Source organism: Strix uralensis, chromosome 6 (assembly GCF_047716275.1).
Source record: "Strix uralensis isolate ZFMK-TIS-50842 chromosome 6, bStrUra1, whole genome shotgun sequence".
Taxonomy (NCBI): domain Eukaryota; kingdom Metazoa; phylum Chordata; class Aves; order Strigiformes; family Strigidae; genus Strix; species Strix uralensis.
Window position 1 is genome coordinate 22,708,282 of NC_133977.1, and position 18,098 is coordinate 22,726,379.

The 18,098-nt window shown below is 39.0% G+C and overlaps 1 protein-coding gene across 3 annotated transcripts; it reads right to left on the reverse strand.

Annotated features, from left to right (window-relative positions):
* Nucleotides 1-1,392: 1,392 nt before the first annotated feature.
* On the reverse strand, nucleotides 1,393-17,664 carry CYBRD1 (cytochrome b reductase 1). Of its 3 annotated transcripts, XM_074873239.1 has the most exons (6): nucleotides 17,405-17,494; nucleotides 16,088-16,175; nucleotides 15,849-15,957; nucleotides 10,035-10,243; nucleotides 7,220-7,374; nucleotides 1,393-7,024 (listed from the first exon to the last, which is right to left on the reverse strand). In XM_074873239.1, the coding sequence occupies exons 3-6, from the start codon at nucleotides 15,910-15,912 to the stop codon at nucleotides 6,724-6,726; spliced, it is 729 nt and encodes a 242-aa protein (XP_074729340.1). In that variant the 5' UTR covers nucleotides 15,913-15,957; nucleotides 16,088-16,175; nucleotides 17,405-17,494; the 3' UTR covers nucleotides 1,393-6,723. The 3 variants fall into 3 exon arrangements, with proteins under 3 accessions (XP_074729340.1, XP_074729341.1, XP_074729339.1); XM_074873240.1 differs by lacking the exon at nucleotides 16,088-16,175 and having other exon boundaries at nucleotides 17,405-17,480; XM_074873238.1 differs by lacking the exons at nucleotides 15,849-15,957; nucleotides 16,088-16,175 and having other exon boundaries at nucleotides 17,405-17,664.
* Nucleotides 17,665-18,098: the final 434 nt, after the last annotated feature.

Here is an 18,098-nt window from a genome sequence, read left to right on the forward strand (position 1 = left end):
ATTTTCTGATAGCTCTATTTATAGCTATTGCTTGACTTGGAATTTAAGATGGAATTTAAGAGCCAACGAGCAGTCAGTATACATGGCCATGGACTCAACTGTAAACTCAAGCCCCAAACTAACATATGTTGGTTGGTAGTCTATGATGACTATATTTGGCAAACATGAGTGAGCTCATTGAAATATATACTAGTTGTTTCTACTTCTTCTATTAGAGTTAGCTGTGGTCTTGTCAGTTTTGTTATAACAAAAGTTCTGATATGTGTACAGATTTTCTCCACCTCCTCTCTTTTGAAAGCCACATTCTCTTGGAATGGTTGTCATCCATTTTTTTGACCTCGACTTCAGCTTCTTCCTGTATAGTAATTTACACTTTGTTACTGCCCACTAGTCTTACAGAGATCAAAAGTGTTGCTCATACCATAACACAAGGCAAGAATCTGTACATAAGTTACAAGGGTTCCATCAACTATTTACAAAAAACACTTCTCCACACAAATGCAGTCCTCCTGTCAAAATGTTGAGTCCCCTCTTTCAAGTGTGAATTTTGTAATAATCAACATATTGAAAAAAATATGGACTATTTTACCAGAACTTTCCCCAGAAAATCCAGCCTACAGGAGAGTTAAGAAGTTATCAGCGAGAACTGTCAGATTTGAATACAGCAAGTTTTCTGCTATACTGATGATTGTAACAGTTATTTTTTTACTCTTCCATGATGATGATGATGTCAGAAAGTTTTAGCCAGCTGTATGATATTCAGGAATAATCAATTTATGCTTTACACTTTTAGAAGAGTTTCCAATTAATCTTACTAAGCTCATAACATACCTTAATTCTTACTTGTTACAGATATGTTCATATAGATGGTTTTGCCATTTACAGCATTTTATGGTCAATAACCTACTCATGAGTAACTTGATGTGCAGATGTTAAATTGGGGTCAGAAGATTCCATGGGGTCAAAACCTTTGCTCTGCATTCAGTTTGGTTGTTATTTATCTGAGGGATCTTACAGCACATTATGTGACTGTCATACATCAGAATTTATGATGTTCCCTTATTTGCTATGGCAATCTCATGACTGAGGATCATTTGGGTTTTTTTTCCCCTCTAACAACTCCTATAGGGAAATTCTATTGTGATCAGAAGGTGCAATGCTGTTTCTTTCCTTCACTTTCCATTATATACTGATCATCCTCCTAACACTACAGAGTATATAAATTTCATCAGGAAGATCATCGGGAATACTTGGAATTAAGAGGTATCTAAGAAATTTTGTGCAACTACCTCCTGTTTTCAAAAAAGTAATCAGAAGAATAATTAGGTCTTTTGCCAAATTTAGAAAGTTGTATTTTAGTACTGTAATATAAATCTGTACTCAGTGGTAGCATAAGCTTGAAAAATCATTTTTATTAACATACAAAAAAGAATAAGGAAAATAGACATTGTAATTAAACATTTGCTTTCATCTACAAATAAGTACTGCAAGTAACAAAACAATAAAATAATTCTTTAAGTTCTTGTGAACAGTTAGAAACAGAGGAAGAAATTTTCTGAAACAGAAGCAAAAGAGTCTTCTGAAATAGAAAGTATTTGGCAATATCTTTTAGTCTCTCAACAGAGAGTCTCTCTTTTCCCTGGAAAAGGGGAAACATCTCCCCCATTTTTAAAAAAGGGAAAAAAGGAAGATTTGGGCAACTACAGGCCAGTCAGTCTTACCTCCGTGCCTGGCAAGATCATGGAGCAGATCCTCCTGAAGGCTCTGCTAGGGCACATGGATAATGTGGATGTGATTGGTGGCAACCAACATGGCTTCACCAAGGGAAAATCCTGCCTGACAAATTTGGTGGCCTTTTATGATGGAGCGACAGCATCAATAGATAAGGGAAGAGCAACTGATGTCATTTACATGGACTTGTGCAAGGTCTCTGACACTGTCCCGCATGACATCCTGGTCTCCAAGTTGGAAAGACATGGATTTGATGGATGGACCACTCGGTGGATAAGGAATTGGTTGGAAGGCTGCACTCAAAGGGTTGCGGTCAATGGTTCAATCTCCAAGTAGAGACCGGTGACAAATGGTGTCCCTCCAGGATTGGTACTGGGACTGGTACTGTTTAATATCTTTGCTGGCGATATGGATAGTGGGATGGAGTGCAAGTTTGCCAATGACACCAAGCTGTGTGGTGTGGTTGACACGCTAGAGAGAAGGGAGATGCCATCCAGAGGGACCTGGACAGGCTGGAGAGGTGGGCCTAGGCCAACCTCATGGAGTTTAATAAGGCCAAGTGTAAGGTCCTGCACCTGGGCCGGGGCAATCCCAAGCACAGGTACAGGCTGGGTAATGAGTGGATTGAGAACAGCCCTGGGGAGAAGAACTTGGGCGTGTTGGTGGATAAGATCAACATGAGCCAACAGTGTGTGTTTGCAGCCCAAAAAGCCAACCAGATTCTGGGCTGCATCAAAAGAAGTGTGGTCAGGAGGTTGAGGGAGGTGATTCTGCCCCTCTACTCTGCCCTCGTGAGACCCCACCTGGAATACTGTGTCCAGCTCTGGAGCCCCCAACACAAGAAGGATATAGAACTGTTAGAACAAGTCCAGAGGAGGGCTACCAAGATGATCAGAGGGATGGAACACCTCTCCTATGAGGACAGGCTGAGACAGTTGGGCTTGTTCAGCCTGGAAAAGAGAAGGCTCTGGGAAGACCTTATAGTGGCCTTCCAGTACCTGAAGGGCACCTACGAGAAGGCTGGGGAGGGACTTTTTACAAGGGACTGTAATGATAGGATGAGGGGTAATGGGTGGAAGCTGAGGGAGGGGAGGTTTAAATTAAATATAAGGATGAAGTTTTTTACTGTGAGGGTGGTGAGGCACTGGAACACGTTGCCCAAGGAGGTTGTGGATGCTCCATCCCTGGAAGTGTTCAAGGCCAGGTTGGATGGAGCCTTGAGCAACCTGATCTAGTGGGAAGTGTCCCTGCCATAGCAGGGGGGTTGGAACTAGACGATCTTTGAGGTCCCTTCAAACCCAAACCATTCTATGATTCTATGATTCTAAAATATCCATGTAAACAAGTAATCCATATTTACAATATCATATGCAATCTTGGTTACGTGTAGTAAGAAGCGTATATGCAATTACTGTACATTCAATTTTAAAATCTAATTTGCACTATCATTTCTCAGTTTCATTAATGTTGGATAAAACACTGTTCTGCTTCTGTGCGCAGCACTGCATGACAGCATGTAAATACATTAAAAAATATTTTTTTTCCAGGCATCTTAAAAAAATAGCACTTGTAGTATTAGGTTTTGTAACTTCCTATGTTTTTATAGGAATCCAAACTTGGAATGTAAGCTCTACAATCATGTCCCTGTAAAAACAACAATGTAGAAGATTTCCAAACATGCAGAAAAGTCCTGATAAAAAAATCTAGAGTTCTACCTTCCCTTTATGTCTTTGAAAATACACCTTTTTATTTCCTGTGTTGCTACTATTATATATAAATACAGGTAAGAAAAGTTGCATGAAAGGAAAGTTAATGGAAGGCCACTTTGAGAAGCAGCTTTAGGAATATGTTTTTTTTCCAGAGAAAATTACTCTCCAAAGTCCTATGTATTTTTATTTAGCACTTGAACTAACCTTTATGTTGCAAGGATACTTAAAGACCTTTTTAATCACTTTAGAACAGAAGCCAAAAGTCTATAGTATGTTCAGTCTGTTTTAAACTGCACACACCAAGGTTGAGCAAGGTTTAGGAGCTCATGGCTACTGCATCTCATGGGGACCTTCCACAGACCAAAGCAGCCAGAGGCCCAGAGTTCATACACATGAGATATCACTGATTATGATAATTTCTCAGCATGGAATCTTCCAGCTCCCGCTGAGTTTCTACTATCACGTTTAACCTCAAAGTTGAAAAATAAAAATACAGTCTGGCAGACTACCCTCAAAAGGTTGCTAATCCTTGATTTTCAATTAGTTTGATATCAGAATATAGAAGTAAAGAAATACCACCATTCTTTTTCAGATATCATTACCCTTGAACAGTACATGGAATAAAATGGAAAACAGAAGGCATACTGGTTACTATAGCTTAACTTTAACAGCATACAGAACCATTCACCTAAAAGCTGTTGATTTCAATACATCCAAGTCAGTATTGTAACAAAAGAAATCACAGATTTTCTGGGTTTTTTTCCCAATATACTGTACAGTTAAGAGTTTCTTCCAGAACAATCCTTAGACAAATGATTACCTTCCACATGAACACATGCTTTTATTAGATGACTTAGTACTATGCAAGGATTGAATGAGCTTATTTTCACAGGTGGATGAGACACAGTAACAGGCCAATACACACCAACTTAAAATGCTGTTGCCTGTGTGAGTGCAGTATAGAAAGCTAGCATAGTCAATTACTAGAACAGTTGAGTTCTTTTATTCACTTCATCTGTTATACTTCAAAAGTGTTAATAGAGCATCTCTCACAAAAACTAAATGTGCATCCAGCAGCTGTATGATGCTTACTGATTTCACCAAAAAAATCAGACTTGTTGAGCAGAACATAATGAGATCAGAAGACAGCACAGTTTAGTGTTCTCCAGAAGCTACTGCAAATCCCTCTTCCTACTTGATGCTCAATATATAAATTTGTAATAGGATGCATAACATAATCATGTCATGTCAGTTGAGCACTAATGTAATGTAAAACAAGTGCTCTTGTTTTTCTATCATTACTATTTGAATTTTATGCTGAAGCTGCGCAGAACAATTCTACGGAAGACAGGTAACTGTGTAGAACTTGAAAAACAGGGAAAAAGCTGTCCGATCCACTGCACATAGTACGACTGGAGGAGTGCTCATGCAATAGGGTAGTACTCCTTCTGTCATACCTGAATTCTACACCAAGGCATTTAAAAGCAGGTATTTTCTTAAATGAAATAAACGAATGTTAGGTGGGTCCTAGTCATCCACAAACATATGTAAGTGAAAACAGAACTCCGGGATGTAGTCCTTAAGTACCAAATGGTACAGCAGAAATGTTTTTTTCAGGTGATTTACTATGCTAGCTTTCTATACTGCATTCACCAAATAATTAAATGTTATTACAAATCAAGTGACAGGAACTGAGGTGCTTCTTGTCAGAGAAGATCCAAAATAACTCATGACCAAAATTGTTTGTATTAATGCAGCACTGAATTACAAAAATTGCATATTTACTGAAGTTTAATGTGTTTAAACATTTGTAAAAAGCTGAAGTAGATAACAATTTATGTAAGCTTAAAAAAATAGGAAATTATATGCTGTCTGAAATTGTCTATATTGTAAGATGAACTGTTGTAAATTTGGACTTGTAGTGGGCTCTGCAGGTTTTATAAGAGATTATGACAGAAAGGCTCATCATTTTGAACATGTGCAATCAAAATAATCTACTATAATTATTCTTCTATAGTAGTAAAAAATAAGTATTGTTTATATCTGTGAAAATAATGAATGAGCATAATACATTAATAGTCCCATTACTAGAAAGAGCTATAGAAGTGCCAGTAGAGACTCAAACTGCATTATTTAACACTTTAATTTCAAATTTAAAAGTCACAGAGTTTATATAGTTTGCTTATAGGCTAAAGTATGTCTTCATGCCTGTGACAATAATGATTTTGACACCAGTGTGAAGATACCAAAGTTGGCTTTCAGTTAACGGGTAGTGTTTTAATCAAACCAGGAAAGCTCAGCTGTTTCTTGGAGGAAGCATTTCTCAATTCAAGCTCCTTTCTTCTGTGAGACTGCTAGCAGTCTCCTCTGGTTTCCAACCTCCTAATTTCTAGTCCAGTGCCATAAATCAATAGAACTGTGCAATCAAATAAAGACAGTAAAATGTTGCCTTTTAGGATAAAAGGAAGACTTGGTTTAAGTGATACATATTTTTCTAAGTGTGTATCTATAGCTTTCCAGATAAGACAAATTCTGCATTTGGATGTTTTACAAATTCCTTAGATTTCAGTAATGATTGCACATAATCCCAAATCAAGTGTTGTCTGTATACAATATATTTGGTTAAAAAGCCAATAGCTATGTTCTGATTTAAAAAAAAAACAACATAGAAGTTTCTGAAGGAAACATAACATTTAATGATTTCAGAAAAACTTTCATTTCTTTTTTTGAATTCAGAATTTTAGACTAAGCATTTTTATGGTGCAACTCTGCAAATTGCTGAATGACCTCAAATCCCATAGATTTTAGCAGCTGGTGAGGGGGTTAATCAGCTTAAGAAATCAGGGCTTTAAAAAAGTGAACATTCCCAGAAAAATTATGTGTGATCAAGTAAATTCTGCTGTCTGGTATACTTCATGACTCTGATTCATAACCTGCAAAATCACTCAGAGCAAAATTTAGTCTCAATCTTGTTAACTTTTCACGACTATAAGAGATATAAGCATTAAATTAAGAAGTGATATGGAAAACATTTTCCAATTATGTGATTTTTCCCATTATGTGATGTCATTCATGCTCTCATTCTTTAATTGAGAACTGAGCATGGACCAATGTAATGTATTTGGGACTTAGTGGAATTTAAATTCATATGCAGAAAACTGAGTATCTTTGAGCAAGCCGTATTGAAAATAAAACCCCAACCTATTTGTATATCAATATAACTAAATCGGAAGGAACCAGGGGGCTTGGCAGTATAATAGTATTGTTATTCTGTGTATTTTCTTTACATAGTTGATCGTTGGCCTGCTTCATCAAGCTTGAGGTTTTGTTTTCTGGCTGCTTCACTATTGATCCTCATATCAGATTTATCTGCATTGGTACCGTCTGTCATTGTGGATTCTGCTTCTGTGCCTTCAGGAGTCTCTCCAATGGGCCGCAGAACTTTAGCATTCTCTTCTGGGGGACGCTTCCAGTGGGGCCTGCTTGCCATCCACAAAATAAGTGCACCAAATACGACAAGCAAAAGACCAAGACAGTTGACAAAAGTTGCCTCTGGTGGGGATGCACTATATGCAGGACTTTTCCTTTGGAAGGGAAAAGAAAAAAACGGTCAGTTGTTTTAAAGACAATCCTGGTCTAAAAACAGCAGTCTCCTGCTAGGTAGGAGGCCTTTTTAAAACAAAGCAAAGCAATGTCCCAATACTAGATGGTTATTATTCTGTGCAAATGGAACTACAGTTTGCAATGAATAACCTTAATAAACAAGTGAAAATACTTACAATGAGAAGATAAGCTTTTCTGTGATCCCCATGAGAGCTGTTGCAATCACTGTTGCAAAGATGGTAAGACCAGAATAAACATGTATTGGCAGGAGAGCTGCTCGGAGAGGAACTGGAGCAAAAGGGAGCAGAAAGACAGCGAAACCCAAGAAAAGCTAAACACAAAACAGATTCATAGTTAAAGCTATATGGCAAACAAGCTGCACTTCTCAAGCAGAATAAAAATAATCATAAAAATTCTATTTTGAGATGTCTTCAGGTACAAATTTGAAAAGAATTGACATTTTTGTTTCTGAATGTGTTTCCCTTCAAAACCAAAGCAATAATTCTGGATTAGCACCTGGGAAGCAGACATGATATATTTTATAAATAATCCCACCTAATATCAGTGCCCAAACTTATTGGTAATGCTAAAACTGCAACAAAACTAAGTATTGGAAACACAAGTTTTCAGTGTCACTAATTTAGTAATATATTAAAGGTGTGAGTAGCTACATTTTTACAGTCTCTTCAAGTCCTGTTCTCTTCTTCTGTTACAGATTTACTCATAAATGAAGATCAGAAGGCAGCCTAACCTTCTGACTTGAGTGGACTAAATAATTTTACCTTGTTAAGAGTTTTGGTTAAAGTACATGTCTTTAGAAGGGCAATGGTCTATATCTCAATATATGAATCAGTTGGCATTTAGTCTGAAGATGTGTGTGGGTGGCATGAAGTTTATTTGGGGGACATGAGCCCTCCCATTAGTGCTAATGTTGTGATGGATGAGAACCCATCATGTCACATGGCTTCAGTCACAGGCTTGCCCGGTCATATTGAGGTTGCATCCCTTCTTTAGCTTGTTCTATCATTACTCACCCCTGCTGCTAAATTAGAAATAGTGCATGAATTTGTATTTCATCTTCCTTTAACTTCCAGTCTTAGTCCTTGTTTTGTCTTTCCACACTGGATTAAAGAGCCTGGTATTTTCTCCCTGGGAAGCTTTTTAATACACCATAATCAAGTCATCTCTTAATCTTCTTTAGATCTGCTAAACAGTTGGAGCTTTTTAAGTCTTTCACTGGAAGATAGTTTTTCCAGCTCTCAAATCACTTTTCCAGATTTTTTTTTAATTAAAAAAAAAAAATTCATAGTATTTCATATTAGTTTTGCCAATGCCATATATGAAAGTTAAGATAATCTCTTATTAGAGAATTTACTTTTCCTGTTGTCACAGCATTGTGAGAACTCATTTTGAGCTTCATGCCATCTTTGAGTACTTCTTTCCAGAGACATTGCTTTCCAAGAGACAGTCTCCATTTTACATTTCTGCCCTATTCTTAAATTTATGCCCTTGTGCTATACTGTGTTAACATGCATTTGGCTTAAATACAATGTATTTGCACTACTGTTTCTGTAGACGTAGTATTATACAAGCATCCCCTCTCAATAATTTTTCAATTCTGAGATTGACATACCATTTCTGGTAAATGCCAAGTGTCTGCTCTATTAACAGAGATACTACTTTATGACTATTTTTTAACAATAGTGCTCAGTCACTTAACAAACATCAGTCTCTGACTGGTGACTTAGATCCCAGTTTGGAGGAAGTATCACCACAGTTCTACTGATGAGACAGGCAAGGCATTAAGTGCCATTGATCGTGTTTATATAGCAAAATTAAAAGTAGAATTAAGATCTTATTCACAATTCTTATCTTAACCATCAGAAAAAATGCTGATACTCAGTATAGTGGCAGCAGAGATTTCCCTCAAATAACTGCGTTATTAAGACAAGGAAAATCTTAACATTGTTCCTTCCTATTCATTAGCTGTGGTTCAGCTATAAAGAATATATTCAACAATGCTGCAATATGCTTTCTTTTTTCTAAGTGTTAAAAACACTATTTCAATACTGTTTCCTGTACCTCCTAGCCTGAGCAGTGAAGGACAAAAGTCCAGAACCCAAATCCCTCAGCTGGGGATTTTTTTTTGCTTGATCACCAGATAATTAAATCTTATTTTTTCTTTTTAGTGTTTTGGAAAAAAAAATAAGAATCACAATTTGAAGGAATAAAATAAATTTCCATAGCGTAATAACACAATATAGGAAATTCAGAATTTATATGCAGAATCATCACATCTGTATGTGTACGCTAAATGTCAGGGCATGCCTGCTCTTCTATGACAAATGCAAAACATACTACATTAGTTCATTTTAGATTATGATAACTCTAATTCACTGCCAATAGGAGCAGTTAAAAGCATGCACATGAACATTTATGAAAGTTTTGCTGATTCAGAAAAGCTGGTTAGCCAGTAGTAGCTCATTCGTATGTCAGAGCCTTTAGATCTGCACTGCTCCCTGCTGCTCTTCTGCTGATAAACAAGTCTTGAGGCAAAGAAGTGACTACTTAAAATTATGATAGCTGGAAGAAAAAGGAAACAACTGCTTCAAGACTTCCATAATAAAAGCTCTAACTGTATTTAAATATGCTACCAACAAACCAAATCACTTGCTTTAACTTCAGCAGTTTATAGAGCTTGGAAACACGCGACTGTATAACTAAATAGTAAATAAACTGCCATTATCCCAGCAAATAAGCAAAATATCCTTTAAAATATATTTTTCTTTGAAGTCAAGGATCTGGTATTTGCACATTTACATGCTAATTTCCCAAATCACAGAATGTAAAGTGGGTATCCCATTTTACATTGAGTAATTTACTAATTACTATTACCTTTTACTAATAAGAGTATATTAGTGAGGGCCTATTGTGCCTGAATTAATCAACGCATTCTTCAAATTTACAATCTGTTTATAAATAGATTCTGACCTGGAGAGAATAAAATATAACAGCAGTCAGCCCAATCCAGCTGTGCAGACTGTACATGTTAGGAATGTTCCTGGCATTGTGGTATTCAAACACGGCTACCATAGAAACAATTGCAAGAATCATAGCTATGGTATTTAATCCAGCATGTATGAACTTCATTAGGAGTTTGCTGCACTTCCAGGTCCAGGGCAACCTGTACACAATAATAGCTGAAGAAAGAACAGAAACAAGATTTTATGCCTTACAGGATAACTTCTCTCCAATTTTAATAATCACGCATCATTCGCATAGGTCCATCATAAATCCAGCATTTAATCCTCTAAAAAAGTCTACTAAAAGGCTTTTTCTCCTACACATAGCATAGCATATGCCAGATATACAATTGAGGTTTAAATACAGCTTTTAGGGATATTTCTTCCTAATTTTAAAAAACCCGTGTGTTTCAAAAAAACAACACTAAACAACTTGGTGTCATTTTTTCTTCATTCCTTAAATTGATCTAACAGAGATTCTGTACAGGATTTTGATTTTTCTCCTACTAGTCAGATTGGAAGAATAGGGCCCAATTCTTATATCCAGAAGACCACCTACTGGGAAAGTGTGTAAGATTATTTTTTAATATTTATTTTCTTTGTCAACTTTGGATAATGCTATTCTCTAATTACACAGATATTTATATGACTATCTATTGCATTGATATTAATAGGACTACTTTAAATGGGAAAATACTACTCAGCATAAGGGAATCATAATCTGACTCTTAAGAGACAAAAGGATTTGTCAACTACAACTCTTCCAACACTTTTAGATGAATGTAAGGGGTTTTTGCCTATATTTGCATTAATAACTCTAGCAGACAGTGTTTTGTCCAGTCTGAACAAACCAAAAATTTCTAGTGATCTAACTCCAGCTGGTCCATAAGCAGCCTAGAGCTGCTTCTTGCCAAGCTCTTTCCTCAAAGTCCCCACTGCTCCTTCCCTGCCACAACTGTCCCCTGGCTGTCGTATGACCCAGGTGCTTTTGACCGGGGACACACAGAAACCAGATTAGATCACTGAAGCCCCAGGTGCATCTGATTGCAAACTAGGTAGTAATTCTGGATGTGTGACAGCACATAAGTATATTCAGGTAACAGGGGAAAAATATTTATGAGAACACCTGAACACTTGACCAATAAAGGCTAATGCCCACATCCATGTTTTGCCTGAGCAGAAAGACTGAGCTTCATTCATCTGATTCATCACACCCTCATTTAAGGTTTCTGCTTATGAAATTACATTCAAATCTTTATATGTAATTATCTATACTAAAACAAAAGAATAAGAATATATACAGGTTTTATAAAAAGTTCCTGTTCCAAACATTAAGAAATAGATGTGTGCCAGAAAAAAAAGTATTACCCGATAAATGCAAAGGTTAAGAATTTACTGAAGTGATTCTCATGTACCTTACTCATTACTTCTCCATAGCCTTAGCTTTTTATGCAAAAAGCACAGGTTATGGAAAATAAATAGGATATTCATTCTGTATGTTGTGATGAATAATAATAAATTACAAATTAATTTCAAGGTTCTGTTTACATATTTTTGTTTACTTGGATTCATGCCATGAAACAGTACTGCACTAAGTAATTCACAAAGAAAACACTGTTCACAAGTGAAATTTCCAGACTACGATCAAATGTTACATCAATTTATGCTTTTACATACTGTGTGAAAATATAATACAGGAATGAAAGCGTCCCTTAGAATATTTAAATATATACAGCACTTAGGTAGCTCTCAGCTCACTACTTTTAAAAAGTAACAGTAGTAAATCTTACAAAATGAGGAAGATAGAAGCCTTGTTTTTAAGGCAGTTTGACAGTAATCAATCTACACGACATAGGTATGATTTGGCACACCAAGCTTGTGATCATCTCCAACAGTTCCCCAAAAATTATATGATAGTCTTATATCTTGTTAATATTCAAATAATTGTCTGCATCAGACTATTATTAATTTAGTACTAATGATTATGATTTCTAATTTTGTAAAGCAGATATGCCAAAAGGCCGCAAACAAGCCTCAACATCCTATGAGGATATTTCCAGTAAATCCTCCTTGTTCCATCTTACAGTATGGCCCATAGTTATTGTCAATAATTTATTCCAAGTGCAGCAGAGTACTGGACCCTGTATGTCTTGAAGTAAACTTGATGGGCATAGGTCCTGATCTCAGTTTTCAGTCTTTGTATGCAGGGGGTCAAGTCCAGGCTAAAATTTTTGTGTAACATTTGCTTTGGTGCATAAGATGTCGTTATCTAGTTGATTTAACTTCCAAAATCACTATCAAACTCCCTAGTCAATTGTCCACATGGTCTCAGATCTCTGTCTGGGCCATGAATTTTCTGGGCCATTTCCCATAAACAGTATGATAGAAAAGCAAGGAATACAGACTAATGGCTTGGACACTTGTTAACAACACCATGCATTAGCATGTTACATGCCACAAGCCCAGGACATATGCATGATAGTACAATCTGGTTTAATCCTCTTTCTATGAGGTCTATGTCTGAAGTTACACATGGCAATTTGAGCAGATCTGACTGTTTATCACTGTAAAAAGACACAGTCCCATTTCCCCACCACCACTCTTGTTCCACCTCTGTGTGCTTCCCCCTGCCTTTGTTGTAACTAGCGCTTTTCTGACCAGCAGGAGGAAGCAAGACAATCTGAGGAACAAAGGGGAGAGGAGGAAGATTCTGCTTTCAGTGGTACAAACTCCTAAAAACTGACTCAGACATGATGTGTAACTTCATCTCAGAATTAAAATAGCCTGGGTTAAAAGCACATACACAATTACAGCATTTTTAGTGGTGAGATGCTAAAGCAACTGCTCTATGAAGCACTTTCTCTAGGTATAGCATCTCTACTGCTGTTAAGAGATTTGACAATCTCGGCATCCTTAGAGACAGCTTCCTCACTCAGATCTCACTCCTATTTTGAGCTCTGATTTTAAAGCATGTCACACAGGTCAGAGTGATCTTGCAATATCTTATATGTGGCATGGGACACCTCTTCTTTGCCAAATGTACAAAGGAAATTCTAGAGTTAGCTCTCTAGTATTTCTGACTGACACATGCTGCATGTGGTATTGTGGATGCTCGTGAGATGCCTTCCACCTTAGAAGGCACAATGCATGGTTCTGTGAGTGCACTGGGGGTGCACTGCACAGCACCTCACAGCTGCCAGAAAGCAATATTCCTCTTCATTCCTCCTATTTCCTCTCCTGCTCTTTTTTGACTGATCCTGTTGCTCACCTTCAGCAAGATCTGAATGCCCACTAGATTCTTTGGGAACCACTTTAACACAGAATGGACAGGTGCCCATCTATGATTTCAAATGGACTCTAAACTCATCAGGAGAGCTGCCTCTTCACAAGTTGCCTGTGACGAGACCCTTACAGCTCAGCAGTCACTTGCCCTTCCAATTCTTGAGAATTCTGCAGCCTGTTGGATGTTAGAAACTCCAGGAATTAGCTACTTTTCCTTTGAATAGATGCTTTGTTATTTGAGGCAGAGGTAATCACTTTTTTCAGATAACTCAGAACAAGCATTATCTTTAGATGTGATTTCAAGATGAAAGGCTATGCTTACTTTAAAATGATTTGCACTCCTCCTTGCGCTTGCACATTGTCCTCCATCTCCCTTCTCCCATCTATGACACTTCTGAGACCCTTTGTGCAGACAATTCAAGTCTCTATTCCAGCAAAAACTGTACTTGGGTGGTTGTGGTGGGGTGTGTGTTAGTTTCTGGCTAGTTAATTCAGTTTATGGATCTGACAGAGCTCGCACAAACAAACCAGTAGGAAGATGAAGTCTGAGTCAAGGAGAAAGCTGAAAGGGATAAGTGGAGGAAAAAAGTAGGAATATTTCAGCCACAGTGAGCTGTTAAGATTGTCTCACCCACCTAGGTAATTCATCCATACAGATGAAGTTTAATTAACTCTGTAACACCACATGGTAATGTGGCAGACCAGAATTTTTCCTTTTCTTCTCTCTATAAGAACTCTGAAGTAACATTCCTGTTGTATTCCTTTATTAATATACTGCTGACGTTAGGCTACATCCTCACATTTTAAGCCTGTTTAAAATACAAGTTATATGACATCTGCAAATGATATATGATGAGGAATATTAACCGTGCAACGATCTTCCAAGATTTATAGAGTCAACCCACAACTTTATTGTATAGAGTTTACATGTTACTCATAAGCAGTAGAAGACTGATCTAAGGATGGGAGATAGACTACCCTACTGTCCTTGTTCTGACTCACTCTTTATGCAATCTTCCACAAACCCAAAAACCACCATGCTGCCCCTTAGTCTGCAACAGAGATTGTCATGTCTGTAGAAAAAACCCATTCTTTTATTAGGTGAGTAATGGGAAATCCTCAAAAATAATTTATTCCACATTATATTTTGATGGGTTTCTTAATTAGTCCTTTAGGAGAGAACCAAACATCATCATTTGCAGGCCAAACATGAACTAACATGCAAATACTCCTTTGGAGCATGCCCTGTGTCTACAGTCATTGTTCAACATTTCCACTTGTAAAATAAGACAGAATTCCTTATTTACTTATTTAACCCATTCTATCACACTAATATTCCTTCAAGCCCTTCTTAAAACTCACTTTTTCCTCATTTTTTTCCTATCTTATTAAAATTGTTGCTGTACTAATATGCACACAGACTTTTATTGCCTGTGTTTTTCCCACTTTAGGTCTAGAAAATCATCTGGACAATTACTGTGCACTGACAGTGTTTTGTCAGGTATCATTTACCTGTAGGCACTGATCCTCAAATAGTAAGTATTAACATGCCTACAGCTTTTTCATTTGATTGATAAGATATATACAATGGTTTATCAGGGCACATCTACTTCCCAATATGCACATTATTATAGTCATTCCTTTTACCTCCTATAGACCAACAATACAACTTTTCTATCCTTTGTATAGACTTTAATGAACTCAAGAAACAGCTGATTTGGTTATTTCAAATTCTCTACACAAATTTAACCAAGATTATTTATTAGCTATTCCTTTTCACTTTTTAACTAAAGACTTCTTTTTCTTGTGTGTGTGCAAAGAGGTATCCTATTCCCGTCTCATCCAAATTACTTTGAATTCAATGGCAGACTTTTGTCAACTGTATTTGATTCAGATTCACAGTGGTATCTTATCTGTTGGTATTTAATCTGATTTACTACAATACTGGTTCAGTGTCCAACTTTGCTTTTCTTGTTATACAATAGGATTTCCTCCCCAAATAATGCTTTATTATCAATTCCTTGTATGTGTTCCTTTTGTTCTTTTTGAGCTATGGTAAACTTCTGTTTACTTTACATATATGCTTACCTACACAAGGCTTGAGGCAACATCCTTACTCTGTGACACAGGGACAAACTGAGTTTCAGAGGAAAAAAAAAGAAAATGCCTAGGAAAAAGCTGCAGACAACTTCCCCCTTTTTCTTCAAAAGGTCTATGCTTACATTAAATACAGTAGTTTGATCACAGTAAGTAGTATGGATCTTAGTGAAGTCAACAGGTGTTTCTCGTTGCTTATTTATAGCCTGAAATTATACTTTTCATGACCTATTGAGCAATATGTAAAACAACTTCAAAATACTGTTTATTGCTCAACAGCAATTTGTAACTTGAAGCCACAAAGCTGCGAACACGCCCCACTCCCACTAAAAAAAAGAAATTTGCAGTATATGTTCAAATCACAACATTCCCTTCAACCACCCACTCCCCTGCATCTTCCAACCTCTGACCAGCTGGGCTCCTGCCGAAGAGCGAGCGAGCGAGCACACATGTGATGCAAACAACATGTTCCACTGGAATGAATGTCCGGATGTGCTGGACAAGTTTTCTGGCTGGATGAATGCAACGTATCATGCAGTGGTGAAGCAAATGTAAATAAGGTTATTAAAAATGGAATTCTAAGTTTGTCTAGACAAAATTTCAGTTTGTCTTCTATTACAAAGAAAAAATACTCCTGCTTACATTTATACTGTAAGTCTCCAGAGGATCTTCATTACTTAAGAACAGTAAAATCTTCTGCGTCTTCTTCCCGCAAAAGTCAGTGGTAAAACTGTGGGAGAATTTCCACTGTTCTCTGCAGCATTTATTTGCCGTTCTTGGAGATGTCACTAATGTTTCATTTAGTTCATGTTGAAACTAGCAAACATCTTGTCAATGACTTTATAAAATATCACTGTCGGAAGCTCTTACCTGTCAAATTTCCCCATTCGTTTTAATACCATTAGCATAAATTGACACTCCCAGCTGTCAGGATTTTTAAGGTACAGTCCAGCGCCCTTATTTTTGCAATATTTAGCTCTAGTTTAAATATATTCACAGGCTAGATAAGCCCTTCTGTGTGCTATATCCTTATCTGCTTTTTAAACTTTACTGAGAGCATTCTTTCCTAAATCGATACCATTTATCAACTATAGTGTGTCTAATGTAGTCGTTTTCTTGGAATTAGCCAATTACAGTAACAGAAAACCACAGTTGAAACTCCAGTTTTCCTCTCGGCCTGAAGGAACAACCCCTTACACTTAAGACCTAACGTACTAATCCTGTGGGATGGAAAACAGATACTGTTTGTGTTGCAAGTGTAATGGGAAACATCTAAAAGTCAGTCCAAGGCTGAACCCTATGCAATCAAAAGTTCAAACACCTATAAAAGCCGAAAAACCACCACTGCATCATAATCATTGTATGTTACTTAGGCAACAGAATTAAGAATGAATTTAAAAGATATATTTTACAGAATATTTTACGTTAAGTCTGGGCTGATGAATTGTATTTTAACCATGCTTATGGTGCAACATTTTGTCTGGCACAAACCCGGTTCCTGGATCTAGCTTCAGTGGTACTGAACTTTCCTTTCTCCTATTGGGACGTGGGAGAGAGCCAAAAGAGAGGGAGCCAAAGGAGAGAAACTTTCCTAGGGCAGCACTTCTGGCATTTCGATTCTCAACTTGCATGAATCCAGGCTGACTGGGAAAACACACCTCGCAAGCGTTGCTCGGCGCGCACGGCAATCCCAGGCCAGGGTAAACAAGTGCTTGCAGAAAAAACACATAGAGCAGTTTCGGCTTATGACAAGGGTCTCTTTGTGCCTGCTCGGGGAGCGCTGGTTTCCCTCAACCGCTCCGGCCGCGGGCTGCTGCGCTCCCGCTCTCAGCCGCTGCCGGCCCCGCCCCGGCCCCGCCGCCCCGCTCCCCGCCGCCCCGCGCCCCGGCCCCGGCCCCAGGCAGCCCCGGCTCCCCCGCCGCTCCGCCCCGGCCCCCCCAGGCCCGGGCCCCGACGCACCGATGCCCTGGATGAAGACGAAGCCCGTGATGACGAGGACGGGGTGCCAGTTGAACTCCCGCGCGCTGCCGTCCCAGCTCAGCCCCTCGCGGTAGTGGAAGACCCAGACGAGGGAGAAGATGACCGACACGAAGCCGACCAGCAGCGCCGAGACCAGCAGCGCCAGGAATCGCCCGTAGTCCTCCATCTTCCGAGCCCCGTGCACGGCCGGCAGCGAGCGCCGCGAAGGAGGGGCCGGCCGGGCGGGGCCGGCCCCGGGCCGGCGGTGGCGGAGCGGCGGGCGGTGGCGGAGCGGCGGGCGGTGGCGGTGGCGGAGCGGCGGGCGGTGCCGCCCCGCAGCCGGCTGCCCGCCCCGCAGCGGGCTGCTTGCCGCGCCGCAGGGCCCCCCCGCCCCTGGCCGGCGTCGGGCCAGCGTCCCTCGGCCGTCCCGGCACTGCTTTTTCACGAGGAGGGTGTAGCTTTTCCTTTTTTTAAAGCGCTTTTTACAAGCTTGACGAGAGTTTCTTTCCCTCGAGTTCAGAACTCCGCCTTAGAAAAGCCGTTTCTGGGTCAGCCTGTCCCCTGCCAGCGCGCCGGCCCCACAGCTCTCACCGCTCCCCCCGGCACCGGAGCAAGGGAGTGGGTGTCTGCGGGGCTTGTGCATGTGGTTGTAGCGGAGGCCGGTGAGTGTGGTGAGGGAGGACACCGATGGGCG

Coding starts and splice junctions, on each gene's coding strand:
- CYBRD1 (XM_074873238.1), bottom strand. CDS start 17,591: ATGGAGGACTACGGGCGATTCCTGGCGCTGCTGGTCTCGGCGCTGCTG. Junction 7,375..10,034: donor TTATATTTTATTCTCTCCAG/GTCAGAATCTAT, acceptor TTTTGTGTTTAG/CTTTTCTTGGGTTTCGCTGT. Junction 7,025..7,219: donor GAAAAGCTTATCTTCTCATT/GTAAGTATTTTC, acceptor TCCCTTCCAAAG/GAAAAGTCCTGCATATAGTG.